We start from the raw sequence: 15,330 nt of genomic DNA on the forward strand, positions 1-15,330 counted from the left end.
AAAAACTAAAAAGTATTATTCCCCACAACATATTTAAGGTATTTGCTCTCCATTGTTTGATTCACCCCTTTTCAATGTTCACTAAAATACATTTTATTTTTACAGTAAATCTACATCTGAAGCTCCCATGTTCCCAACATGCAAAGTTTACAGTAAACAGGGTTGTTCACAAGATATGTAGACTAATGCTGTAACTTTAACTCTTCCCCTGCTAGTTTCTATAAATAACCTGATCATCTATCAATTTGGACAGTACCATTAAAAGGGGTGCTTACCAAAAAGATACTGAATCACACCAATAAAGCCCATTGTGTTTGTAGACTGACTGACAGTCTGATGGTGAAGACAAAAACTTCTTGTCACCAGTAAAATATGTAGACATCAATAAAAGTCTTACAACTATCAGATGCTTTAAAGAACCAGCAATGTCAAGAATGTATTTAGTAAAGGAGATGCTGACATATGTCTATTCTGTGGTTTTCAGATTCCAAGAATTGTTAAACTTTGTTCAGGTGGAACTGACCTTTATAAAAGTACACAGGCTATAACTAATTTTCCAGACAAATTATTTCACCATGCTCAAATTATCCCTTCAACCTTGTCATAGCCTTGGAACAATTACTTTGTGGGAAAGAAGAAAGATCAAGTTACAGACAGAATAAACTTCTGAAATTTGATCAGCTACTTCCTCAGTTGCATCAAATGTCTGCATGTTTTCCTTTGTGGAATAAATTATTTCTAATTTCATAATAAAGAAAATAAAATTACATTACTCTTGTGTGGTTTATTTTTGTGATGCTGAAAAGACTGTGCTTTCTAAGAATAGGTGAAATTAGCAAAATTAAATCAGGCATCTGTTTACTTAATCTGTTATTAGGCTTATTAGTTAGGCTATCAATACTGATTTTTTATTAAAACAATAAAGTCCATATAATATGGAAATAGCAAAGCCAAAAATAACAATTATGCAACCTGTTTATGAATGAACCAATTTAGTGCGCTCAATTTCATGTATTTTGCCATAATGCCATAAATCGCTTCAGTACTGTCAGTTGCTTTGCAATATTGACTGTCATATCAAGCATCACACTGAATTTGTTTTGATCTCTGGACATTAGCAAGGCAGCTGAACCAATACCAATGCAGTACTTAATACAATATAAAAGCAGATTTTGAATAACCTTGAAGACTGAAATTAACACTGCAACACCTGTTGCTCTTGATTACAAAATACAATCTTCATTCCCACTTTATCACTCTATAGCATTAATACCATGGTAGAATAACATAATTATTGCATGTAATCACCACTGACGCTCTGTTTCAGTAAACATTCAATTTTTCTAATCAATTTAAGTAAATTGTGCCCATTTCCCTCCCTCTGGTTAGTAATCAAGCTTTTGAGATACTGATACGGATGAAATGAAACAATTAGTGACAATGATATCATTATCAACATTATATCATCAATATGATATAAAACAAGAGGACCATGATGGTCCTGAATCGCTCACCTCTTCCCACATGACCCAGTTTTGAGTATGACATCGTTTTTTCTATTATTGACCTATTGACCTAGTTTTCGAAGGTATGTGACCCTGTTTTGAACTTTATCTAGATATCATCAAGGTGAACATTCACACTAATTTTCATGAAGATCTCATGAAAAAAATGGCCTCTAGAAAGGTCACAAGGTTTTTCTTTTTTTATACCTACTGGCCTAGTTTTTGACCGCACGTGATCCAGTTTCAAAACTGACCAAGATATCATCAAGGTGAACATTCAGATCAATTTTCATGAAGATCCATTGAAAAATATGACCTCTAGCCTCTAGAGAGGTCAAAAGATTTTTCTGATTTTAGACCTACTGACCTAGTTTTAGACCGCAGTTGACCCAGTTTCAAACTTTACCTAGACATCACAAGGTTTTTTTATTATTTGACCTACCAACCTAGTTTTTTATGGCACGTGAATCAGTTTCAAACTCGACCTAAATATCATCAAGGTGAACATTCTGACCAATTTTCATGAAGATCCATTCAAGGGTATGGCTTCTAGAAAGGTCAAAAGGTTTTTCTATTTCAAGACCTACTGACCTAGTTTTTGATCGCAGTTGACCCAGTTTCAAGCTTCACCTATATATCATCAAGATAAACATTCAGACCAACTTTTATGCAGATCCCATGAAAAACATGGCCTCTAGTGGGGTCACAACGTTTTTCATTATTTGACCTACTGACCTACTTTTTGACGGCACATGACCCACTTTCAAACTTGACCTAGATATCATCAAGATGAACATTCTGACCAATTTTTATGGAGATCCATTCACAAGTATGGCCTCTAGAGAGGTCACAAAGTTTTTCTATTTTTAGACCTACTGACCTAGATTTTGACCGCACATGATCCTGTTTCGAACTTGACCTAGATATCATCAAGATGAACATTCAGACCAACTTTCATACAGATCCCATGAAAAATATGGCCTTTAGAGAGGTCACAAGGTTTTTCTATTATTTGACCTACTGACCTAGTTTTTGATGGCACGTGACCCACTTTCTAACTTGACCTAGACATCATCAAGGTGAACATTCTGACCAATTTTCATGAAGATCTCATGAAATATATGGCCTCTAGAGAGGTCACAAGGTTTTTCTATTTTTAGACCTACTGACCTAGTTTTTGACTGCACGTGACCCAGTTTCAAACTTGACCTAGATGTCATCAAGATGAACATTCAGACCAACTTTATACAGATCCCATGAAAAATATGGCCTTTAGAGAGGTCACAAGGTTTTTCTCTTATTTGACCAACTGACCTAGTTTTTGACGGCACATGACCCAGTTTCGAACTTGACCTAGATATCATCAAGATGAACGTTCTGACTAATTTTCATGAAGATCCAATGAAAAATATAACCTCTAGAGAGGTCACAAGGATTTTCTATTATTTGCCCTACTGACCTAGTTTTTTGACCGCAGTTGACCCAGTTTCGAACTTCACCTAGATATCATCAAGGTGAACATTCTGACCAACTTTCATGAAGATCCATTGAAAAGTATGGCCTCTAGAGAGGTCACAAAGTTTTTCTTTTTTTAGACCTACTGACCTAGTTTTTATCGGCATGTGACCCAGTTTCGAACTTGACCTAGATATCATCAAGGTGAATATTCTGACCAACTTTCATAAAGATCCCATGAAAAATGTGACCTCTAGAGTGGTCACAAGCAATAGTTTACGGACTGACGCACACACGCACGGACGACGGACGCTGCGCGATCACAAAAGCTCACCTTGTCACTTTGTGACAGGTGAGCTAATAAAATGGATATACCATAGTCTGATTCAGTTTGTCCTTCAATATAACCAAGGGCAATAGAAAAGCTACACTGGATGAAGCTATAGACAAATTATTTCACTGTGTTCAAATTATGGTGATAACCTTGTTATAGCCTTGGAACAATTTGTGGGAAAGAAGAAAGATCAAGGTATAGACAGTATAAACTTCTGAAATTTGATCAGCTACTTCCGCAGTTGCATCAAATGTCTGCATGTTTCCATTGTGGGATACGTTATTTCTAATTTCATCAGCAAATAACTGTAACTTTAACCCTTCCCCTGCTAAATTTCTATAACAAACTTCATGGACATTACTATAAACTGTTAAAAGGGGTGCTTACCAAAAAGATACTGAATCACACCAAGAAAGCCCATTGTGTTTGTAGACAGACTGACAGTCTGGTGGTGAAGACAAAAACTTCTTGTCACCAACAAAATATGTAGACATAATAAAAATCTTACAAGTATCAGATGCTTAAAACAACCAGCAATGTCAAGAATGTATGTAGACAAGGAGCTGAAGACATATATCCATTATGTGGTTTTCAGATTCCAAGAATTGTTAAACTTTGGTCAGGTGTAACTGACCTTTATACAAGTACAGAGGCAACTAGAGCTATCACTAAAGGTGATGAATGTACCCCCGCATGCACTGACACAGTACATTGCAATTTGACGCACACAAGATTGCATAATTATGTGGACTGTATGTATATAGACTGTATGTATACAGTATAGTAACAAAAAACAAAGTCCCATAACTATGCAGAATATTTATCTAAAAGAACGTAACATGCACCATGCACAACTAGGGTTGGTACTGATCACTTGTGTAAAGTTTCATTAAATTGTGTGCAAGGGTTCGGAAGATTAGGCGCGCACAAGACTGCATATGCAGACTGTATGTACATAGTATGATAACAAGAAACAAAGTCCCATAACTCTGCAATTTTTGACGTTGAAAGAACCTAACATGCCCCATGCACAACTACTGTTGTTACTGATCACTTGTGTGAAGTTTCATTAAATTGTGTCGAGGGGATGAGGAGAGATGGTGCGCACAAGATTGTGTCTATGTATATAGTTTAGTAACAAAAAACAAAGTCCCGTAACTCTGCAAAAAATTTTTCTGAAAGAACCTAACATGCCCCATGCACAACTACTGTTGTTACTGATCACTTGTGTGAAGTTTCATTAAATTGTGTCAAGTGGATGAGGAGAGATGGTGCGCACAAGATTGTGTCTATGTATATAGTATAGTAACAAAAAACAAAGTCCCATAACTCTGCAAGTTTTTTTCTGAAAGAACCTAACATGCCCCATGCACAACTACTGTTGTTACTGATCACTTGTGTGAAGTTTCATTAAATTGTGTCAAGGGGATGAGGAGAGATGGTGCGCACAAGACTGTGTCTACGGACAGACAGACGGACAGACAGACAACCTGAAACCAGTATACCCCCCCTTACAACTTTGTTGTTTGTTGTCGGGGGGGGTACAATAACTATTTTACCAGACAAAATATCCCTTCAACCTTGTCATAGCCTTGGAACAATTACTTTGTGGTAAAGAAGAAAGATCAAGATACAGACAGAATAAACTTCTGATATTTGATCAGCTACTTCCTCAGTTGCATCAAATGTCTTCATATTTTCCTTTGTGGGATAAATTGTTCCTTATTTCATAAGCAAATTAAAATTACATTACTCTTGTTTAAATGGTTTATTTTTGTGATGCTGAAAAGACCGTGCTTTCTAAGAATGGGTAAAATTAGCAAAATTAAATCAGGCATTTGTTGACTTAATCTGTTAATAGGCTTATTAGTTAGGCTATTAATACTGATTTTTATTCAATTAATAAAGTCCATTTAATATGGAAATAGCAAAGCCAAGGCTTATTAGTTAGGCTATTAATACTGATTTTTATTCAATTAATAAAGTCCATTTAATATGGAAATAGCAAAGCCAAGGCTTATTAGTTAGGCTATTAATACTGATTTTTATTCAGTTAATAAAGTCCATATAATACGGAAATAGCAAAGCCAACAAGAGCTGTCGGAGGACAGCAACGCTCGACTATTCAACAGCCTTGTCAACTGAATGAATACAAAAGTTGCAAAAAGGGGCATAATTTTGTAAAATGCAAAGTAGAGTAATTGAACCTTTGCTCTGCATGTCATACCATGACAGTGAACAAGTGTGTGAAGTTTCAATCCATTCCCATTAGTGGATTCTGAGATATCAGCTTACATTCAAAAACCTAACCAAAAACTGCTACATCCAAAAAAGGGGCAAAATTTTGAAAACAAAACCAAAGTAGAGTTATGGAACCTGTTTAGTGCATTTCAGATCATGACAATGAATAAGTGTGTGAAGTTTCAATCCATTCCCATTAGTGAGTACTGAGATACCAGCTTACATTCAAAACCTTAACCAAAAATTTCTAAGTCGAAAAAGGGGCATAATTTTGTGACAAAGCAAAATAAAGTTATGGAACCTGTGCTATGTAAGCCAGTTTATCACAGTGAATAAGTGTGTGAAGTTTCAATCCACTCCCATAAGTGAGTACTGAGATACCAGCTTACATACAAAACCTTAACCAAAAACTGCTATGTCGAAAAAGGGGCATAATTTTGTAAAAAAGCAAAATAGAGTTATGGAACCTGTGCAATGTAAGTCAGTTTATCACAGTGAATAAGTGTGTGAAGTTTCAATCCATTCCCACAAGTGGTTACTAAGATAACAGCTTACATACAAAACCTTAACCAAATCGGGACGCAGACGCACTGGCAAGTCCAATAGCTCTACTATTCTATGAATAGTCGAGCTAAAAATAACAACTACGCAACCTGTTTGTTAGTGTGTCTCACAATATATGTTCGATTGTCATGTATTTAGTCATAATGTCATAAATTGCTTCACAATATTGACTATTGCTGCGCAATATTGACTGTCGTATCAAGTGTCGCACTGAACTATCGTGTCGTGTCATGTCATGTCATGTCTACTGTTGTGGGTTGCACCCTGAGCAAGCAACATGACATACAACATGGCACTAACCAGATTCCATAGGTTATAGAAGTTTTTTATTTGTTTTGATCTCTGGACTTTAGCAAGGCAGCTGAACCAATACCAATGGCAATTCTCAATACAATATAAAAGCATATTCTGAACTAGAGATGCTTTTGAGAAAAGCGCATGTCTCCCACAACTGCCCCTATGAAAAATGTTAGTTTCTCTAGATGTTTTAGACGAGTGGATCCAATTAGATGGTCTGGATGAGTGGATCCAATCAGTAATGCAAGGGCCATAAATCAAAAGTGCCTGGGCCGATTTGGCTAGTTATCAAACTTGGGTAAGGTCTTATGGCCAAACACATTTTGTTCAAGTTTGTTGAAGATCGGATGAGAAATGTTCGACTTAGAGAGCGGACATGAGTAAAAAGGCCGATTTTTTCAGAAATTCAAGGGCCGTAACTCTCAAATGCCTGGACCGATTTGGCTAGTTATTGAACTTGGCCAAGGTCTCATGGTCAAACACATTTTGTTCAAGTTTGTTGAAGATCAGATGAGAAATGTTCGACTTAGAGTGCGGACAAGAGTAAAAAGGCCGATTTTTCGATAATTCAAGGGCCGTAACTCCAAAATGCCTGGACCGATTTGGCTAGTTATCGAACTTGGCCGAGGTCTCATGGTCAAACACATTTTGTTCAAGTTTGGTGAAGATCGGATGAAAAATGTTCGACTTAGAGTGCGGATAATGATAAAAAGGCCGATTTTTCAATAATTCAAGGGCCCTAACTCTAAAATGCCTGGACGGATTTGGCTAGTTATCGAACTTGGCCGAGGTCTCATGATCAAACACATTTTGTTCAAGTTTGGTGAAGATCGGATGAGAAATGTTTGATTAAGAGTGCGGACATGAGTAAAAAGACCAATTTTTCGATAATTCAAGGGCCCTAACTCTAAAATGCCTGGACCGATTTGGCTAGTTATCGAACTTGGCCGAGGTCTCATGGTCAAACACATTTTGTTCAAGTTTGGTGAAGATCGGATGAGAAATGTTTGATTAAGAGTGCGGACAAGAGTAAAAAGACCGATTTTTGGTAATTCAAGGGCCATAACTCCAAGACGCCTGGACCGATTTGGCTAGTTATCAAACCTGGCCGAGGTCTTATGGTCAAACACATTTTGTTCAAGTTTGGTGAAAATTGGATAAGAAATGTTCGACTTAGAGTGCAGACAAGCTTTGTGACAGACACACAGACAGACAGACAGACTGGAGTAAATCAATATGTCTCCCACACCACTGTGTGGTGGGAGACATAATAACCATGCAGACAGAAATTAACACTGCAATACCTATTGCTCTTGATTACAAAATACAATCTTCACTCTCGATTTATCATTCTATGGCGGTTAATATCATGGTAGAATAACATAATTATTGCATGTAATCACCACTGACGCTCTGTTTCAGTAAACATTCAATTTTTCTAATCAATTTAAGTAAATGGTGCCCATTTCCCTCCCTCTGGTTAGTAATCAAGCTTTTCAGATATTGGTACAAGTGAAATGAAACAATTAGTGGTTATGTCATTATCAACATTTATATCATCAATATGACATAAAATAAAATGGATATAAGGTACAAATGTTTAAGTGTTTAAGTTTGTCCCTTAAAATAACCTAGGGCAATAGAAAAGTTACACTGTATAAAGTTTGGGAGGCTAAGAATCTTCCCAGCAAAAGAGATGCACAACTATGTGAGACTTGCAGCAAACTGTTTGAAAACCTATCCCAATCATACCTAAGCCTCTCCCTAGAGGAGGACAGCAATCTTTCAACATTGTTTGGTGAACATCCATTAAAAGTTATTTAAAGGTTTTAATACTTTTTGCTCTCGCAGCCTCTAAAAGCAGCCAAGCAGAACCAATTGAGCAAACTTGAGATAGGACCGTCCAAGGATGCTATAGTCCAAGTTCGGTAAAGATACGTCATTTGGTTCATGAGAAGAAGTTATAAAGCAAAAACAGGCATAAGACTTACAGAGAGAAAATAAAAAGGACCAGAAAAATCTATAACATGAAGAAAGCAAAGGTGTAAACTAAAAAGCAAATGCATTTAATAGCCCCAAATGAGATGAAATGACACTAAAGTTAATTTTCTTTCTAAAACTGCAGATATTTCTTGAAATAAACCTAAATTATTGATCACTGGTTATAAAATTAAGTAAAATTGACATATTAAGGTAAATTGCAGTGGAGAACATGCCCATGTGGGATAACATTATCTCCCGTGAGAGTAATATGCATCTTTAAAGTAATGAAATCATCATAAAACTTTAAATTTTGTTGGCATTTTGATCTCTTGCCAGTATTAGGAGTCTCTATAAATATTACAAAATGAACATTATTTCAGTATAATGGAAGACCTTCTGTTGTTGTTTTTTCTCGATTTCTCAGGGCATAAAAATGTTACTTCTATCAAATTAAGTATTTAAGGTATTTGTTCTCCACTGTTTGATTCACATGGATGTACAGGCTGATCTTGGACTGCACTGGTCGCAAAGGCTAAATGACTTGATGCCAGCAGGCTAAAGGTTAAAGTCCCTAGGGGACAAATCACTGATTATAATGGTACCAGTTATATTAAATTACATAAAATTAGAACAAAGTTCTAGAGCCAGTTTATGTAAGCTTCCATTTTTCCTTAAGCAAAGTTTACCTGCATTTAGGACAGAAAATATATTACTGGAACCTCAGCTGTATATATGTTTCAATGTTCCTTATAAGCCATGATTACATGCATTTATCATTATCAATATCTACCTGAAAGGGTAACAATCTCTGAAGCTCCGTGTAGATATTCCTGATCTTGCCTTTATCTAACAGCAACTGCGACACCCTTTTCATCTTCTCTTTCAATGACATTTCTTCTTCTTCTGAACAATCAAAAAGAAAAAAATCATTCAAAACCAGGAAGTATTTTATAAACCTTTCAGTATTTATTTTCTTTGCTGACAGTATCCTAGATCTATAAAATGAAACAGATCTGAAATGCTTAAAACATCATAGAGTAAAATCTCCCTAAATCTCTTGACCACCAAATGAGATCTTGTTTATCAATGAGGATGCTTTCTTTTCCCTTTTGTGTCTTGGCATCTGATACATTGATCAAGTTGTATGTGATTCTAAAAGGAATCTGCCAGAAACCATCATGTTGTTTACCATTTCTTTGACTGTTTTAGGGTACAGTCAAACTGTCGTCAGGTCCCAAACAATCCCTGTATATTGAATTTTGTTTGATGGCTCCAACAACTGATCACTCAATCAAATTTTGCTGGTCCCGTCAAGTTTGAGTTAAGGAAGTTAGATTGTATATTTATAACTGTACCTAAACTATATATGAGTCACGCCATGAGAAAACCAACATAGTGCATTTGTGACCAGCATGGATCCAGATCAGCCTGCGCATCCACGCAGTCTGGTCAGGATCTATGCTGTTCGGCAACAGTTTCTGTAATTGTAAATGGCTTTGAAAGCGAACAGCATTGATCCTGACCAGACTGTGCAGATGTATGGCCTGTTCCATTAAAGAGAAGATATTCAGAATAACAAAGAAAATTACGGACAAAGTTAAAGTGAAAATCTGCAATGCCACTTACAAACTAGTGTCAGAAAAAAAAATTCTACCTCTTAACATGATGCAACTTTTTTTCAAGAGTATTTAGCGCATTTATTTAGTATTCTACACAGAATCTGATGACTTTCCAGTGCATCTTCCAATGTCGCCATATAACATGATCAATATGATCACTTGTATACATAAAACGAACTGTTCAAGACATGATGATCTCACTTTTTTTAAAAATTTGTTAGTGTGATACCTGATTGATTTTATGGTGACCTAGATTATGAACTTTTGGCAGTACTGTTGATGTTATGTGTTGTTATAACAGTTTTAAGACATATCACAAGTTCTACATTGTTGTGGGATCACAAATTCTAATTGTTGTGCCTTAAGGGTTTGGGTGCCAAAACAAAGGAACCAAACACTACTGATTAGTAGATAAACATTAAATTTTCATCATGATATGGCTATGCAAAATAAATCTAGTAGACATAGTTATCACATTTTTCTGTTTCCCAATACTTTTTATTCGATTCTTTTTGTTCTGTACCTCACACTTTCTATTAAAGTGGCACATTAACCTACCTGAATTTGCCTTTTCCGCATTTTCATCATCTTTCACTGTTGCATTTTCAATATTCTTATCCATGCCTTTTTCCTCTTTGTTAGAGTCTTTACTTTTATCTTTTGCCACTTTTTTCACTGTTGGATTTCCACTTTTACCTTCCTCCAAGTTATCCCTTATTTTAATACCAATTTCACATGAATTCACTACAAAGTAGTCCTGAGCATTAAATATCCTGATTTCATCAAACGAACAATCCTCTGCTCGGCGAAGAGACAATAAGGTACGAGATGCTATACCTGCAATGGTACCAGGCAACTCTCCTGTTTGCTCAGGTAGATCCCAATCTGGAACAACAACTGTACTGTGATTCGTGCTTATATGTGTACATTCATTGGACATTTCTTCTTTTCCCTTTTCAATGGTTTTATTTGAGGTTTCCTTGCTGTCTGTTCTTTCAATAGAATCTTTGCCTAACAGTTTTCCAGATCCCTTTGTTTTTCTATTTTCATCTTCAATATCCTCTGCAGTCTCCATTGCTCTGCCACTATTCTCTGTTGGGACTTGTTCCTCTTTATCAAGATTTGTTCTACTTTCCCTTTCTCTTCTAACTTTTCCACCAATATCTGTTTCAGAACCTTCTGATCTGGCTCCAGACCGTTTATCTTTGTGGGTTTGGGGCATTTTTATGTCTTGAAGCATCTTGTCCCCTTTTGTCTGAGATGAAGAGTTCTTTCCCCTTCCCCATGGAAACTTATAGAAACCCTCCATATCCACTATTACAAGTTCCTGAGGCATGGTAATTTTGATATCCAGCTACAAACAATAAAGAAAACATTTATTTCAATTCTTTACTTTATTAGGGATTATATAGGTTTAATTGTATGTGAAATAATTTGTTTTTAACCAAAACAGCTACTTCCTTAGAATCTGAATTTGTGAATTTCAACTTTTGAAGATACAGTGAAACACCGCTCGCTCGAGCATCGATGACTCGAATACTCGGGCTCGCTCGAGCAATTCATGTGGTCCCGGTCGATTTCCTTCCATTTTCTATGCGAAATTACCACGGCTGGGTCGAGCATCGATAACTCGATCGCTCGAGCATGACATCTGGTCCCTGTGTATTAATTTACTCTTTGTTGCTTCTGGCAAACTCGAGCAGAGGTGTCAATATTTTTCACACCTTCGGTGGTCAGAATTTATCAGTTAATTAAAATTTTCCACACACCGTGAGAACTGCATGGTCTATTCCGCGACTATCCTAAATGTTTGTTTGTCGGTATATTTGATCTGATAATGAGATTAATTATTGATAAAAGGTTGAACAAAAGTTTTATTGATCAGATATAGATGAATAACTGATTACTTAAATCTTCTTTCCTGCGGGATCGAGAAGACTGTCATGAGATCTTAGTATTTTAATCAGCAGTTGTTTGCATGCAAGTGAAAGAAATAATATAACCTTTTCATAAAACTGAGACGATAATTTTGATATGCACTTGTTGATAAATAAAAACAAAAAGTCCTAGTTGTTTCTTCGCGTGTGCCATTTACAAATTACGTATTGAAACGTCTATCATGGATAACGTTTGTAATACGTTTTTTAAATGTCACAAGCATGTTATTTTACGCATCACCGTTTAATCTGCAAATGGTCGCGATGACAACTGGTATTGGTAAAACAATTTTCTTCTTTTGTTGGTCAATGTTTGGGTCGCTCGAAACCATGGATAACTCGAGCATTTTGCTTATCCCCTTGCGACCTCAAGCGAGCGGTGTTTTACTGTAAAATGAATGACTAATTATTACTTATTTAATTGGAACTTGACACTGTAGCTCGCAACAACAACAAAATCCAAATTGATATAGTTCACTATAAATAGTACTGATTTCCTAGCAATATAGGATTTCTCAAATTTTGAAATATCTCAAAAACAGTTTTCACATTCGCTGTTTTCATGGGTAGAATTGCAAGGTTAGAGTTTAACCTTCATTGTGGCCATGGAGACATTTATCAGACAAGAGGCCAAGAGTATAACCTTCTTTGTTGCCATGGAGACATTTATCAGACAAGAGGTCAAAACAACCACTGTAACAATGGTTACAAAGAATCATTTACCCATCTATTCAAGATCAGTGGAAGCAGCATGGCACTTTCTCCACTTTTTGGATGGAAAGACAGGGTGAGCATCTCATCTTCTTCATTGCCATGGAGATGGTTATCACACATTTCTGTTAACAGCTTTGCACTCTCTTCAAACATAGCACTCAAATATTTGTGTTTGTATTGAAACAGGTATCTGAAACAAACAGGGAAGGAATAAGAAACACTTTGCAAAAAAATTAATCACAGCTTTCAAGACTGAAGAACAAGAGGCCCTAGACCACTCACCTGAGTTATATTGCTTGCATGAACAGTTCTGGTAGATGATTATGCAAGGAAAATGTCTGTGAAATTATACTGAAAAAGAGCCCGTGTTTCCTGAAAAGAATGTTTTAAAAGTTTCTACTAAATAAATATGGGCAGGTAATGTGTATGTGTGTATTGGGGGTTACGGGAGGAAGATGGGGTAAAGAAGTTGGGGAAATGATATGATATGACAATATCAAACAAGAAGATTTTTCCACTGCATACATATAGGAAAATGTAACCACACACCCCAGTGGCCATTTTTTGACTGAACAGAATAATTTGTACAAGTGAATGAAGTATTGCCACGGTATGCAAAGTCTCTGACCGGAAGATGACTAGTTCTTTCAATGTCTGCATAGCCCATTGATCAGATATCTGTCAAAACACAACATTTTATTAACTGGATCAATATGACACATCAGGTTGTTACCTTGAATGTTTATACCAAGTTACTTAAATATCCATGCATGCATGGATGAAAAAGTAACAGACTGGACAAGAAAAACTAAATAAAATCTCTGACTTCTATGACATTGTGTGATCTTGACTGAACTTTTGGGACAGTGTCTAGTGTTGACATTTGAGCCGTGCCATGAGAAAACCAACATAGTGGCTTTGCGACCAGCATGGATCCAGACCCGCCTGCGCATCCGCTGTTCGCTAACAGTTTCTCTAATTCCAATACGCTTTGAAAGCGAACAGCATGGATCCTGACCAGACTGCGTGGATGCTGGTCGCAAAGCCACTATGTTGGTTTTCTCATGGCACGGCTCTTGTAATTAGGGGAGTTATGATTAACCTTTAACACACCTTGAAGTTTTGCAAAGTAATCTATTTCTGGGAAACTTTGCAGTTCCATAGAACAACTAACCTCTGAATACCTTTGAAGTTTCCTAGGATATTAAACCTTATGCGAGACCTTGAAATTTTGTGGAAAAACTCTGACAGACCTTGAAGTTTCTAAGAATAATTAATAACTGGGAACACTTAGATTTCTTAGAATAGTCTTTACCTCTGAGAGACCTAAACTTGGCATAGTATAATTTACTTTTCTTTAATCTACGAAGAATAATTTACCTCTGAGAGACTTTGAAGTTTCGTAGACCCATTCCTGTCTGTAACTGTGTCACTGATTCATGTTGGTAATTCTGAAAAGAAAATTATTGCCCACAAATATTATCATTGTGAGGTTACATATGCAGATAAATTACCACATTCTATCATAATCGTGTTTTTTGCCATTTTAAAACTGCCAGAATAACTTTATATATAAAACACTGTCTGAGGCATTTTATATTTCAGGGCATTTACAACAGAAGTACTGGTAGATTGGTTCTTTTTCTATTAAATCTGTTTCAAGTGATTTGATATAAAGGAACATTAATATAGACAGATTACAGGGACATTCTCAAGGAATTTTATGGTGGGGTGCATTCTGGGCTTTCTCAGAATTATTTCAAAACAGGAATAGCAGTTTCTATCAAGAAGATTTTCCCATAATATACATAATATGGAAAAATATAAGCAGCCAGCTTAACCTTGAGCCTGCTGGCAACAAGTGAATCGGCCCATGTAACTAGTGCAGACCAAGATCAGCCTGCAAATCCGTGCACTGTTTGCTATTCAGTCAGTAAATTCTCAGTGAATGCTCCATCGAATAATAAATGGTATTGCTGAAATTGAATGATGGACCAGTCCATTACAGAAATTTAGCAGGGTAAATGTTAATATGGACAATCAAAATAATTTAAACTAGCAGTCAAGTATTTTTTGACAAAACAATCTTTGTATAGGGTCATCAAATGAACATTTCTGTAACAGAATTTCAAAATCAGACCAGCAGGTTTGGAGAAGATGTCCTTTGACTTATAGCAATATGGATAAAACAAGCCCATCCCCCTGGTGGCCATATTTTTCAACAAATCACAGTAAATTGAAGAATTTGATAGAGAATTACCTGAGGAACACTTTCTTAAAAATCATTTTGAAATTGGGTCAACACTCAACAGTTTCCGAGGGGAAGATTTTAAGTTTTTCCTTTGGGTTACCATGGCAACCAGAACCTTGCATGGGTGACTTCTGCAGTTTGTAAGATGGGGGAATCTTATAAGGATAGTATATAAAAAAAAAATTTGGCTTAACTTTACTCTTTACTTTCTTTTACTGTCTAAATATTGAGTACTAATAAAAGTTAACTATACGAAATACATTTATTTGATTTACGTCAAAAATAATATGCATCCCATTTAACTTGTTTTCTACACTTTTTGGCATTTCCTTTACTCAAATACATCTTTCATCGACTTCTATTGAAATCCAAGTCATTAGTTCAAGTGCTGTTTAATGATTTTTAATTACATGCAGTTCACACCTAGGAA

At 36.1% G+C, this 15,330-nt stretch overlaps 1 protein-coding gene across 1 annotated transcript in view; it reads right to left on the reverse strand.

Moving 5' to 3' along the window:
* LOC128547945 (uncharacterized) overlaps window positions 1-15,330 on the reverse strand; it is a 322,495-nt gene that overhangs the window by 258,366 nt on the left and 48,799 nt on the right. The window contains exons 8-11 of the mRNA XM_053521894.1: window positions 14,030-14,100; window positions 12,659-12,839; window positions 10,557-11,352; window positions 9,170-9,282 (exon numbers count right to left, since the gene is read on the reverse strand). Coding sequence (XP_053377869.1) covers window positions 9,170-9,282; window positions 10,557-11,352; window positions 12,659-12,839; window positions 14,030-14,100 — 1,161 coding nt within the window. The remainder of the gene's footprint in view (window positions 1-9,169; window positions 9,283-10,556; window positions 11,353-12,658; window positions 12,840-14,029; window positions 14,101-15,330) is intronic.

This window comes from Mercenaria mercenaria, chromosome 13 (genome assembly GCF_021730395.1).
Source record: "Mercenaria mercenaria strain notata chromosome 13, MADL_Memer_1, whole genome shotgun sequence".
NCBI lineage: Eukaryota > Metazoa > Mollusca > Bivalvia > Venerida > Veneridae > Mercenaria > Mercenaria mercenaria.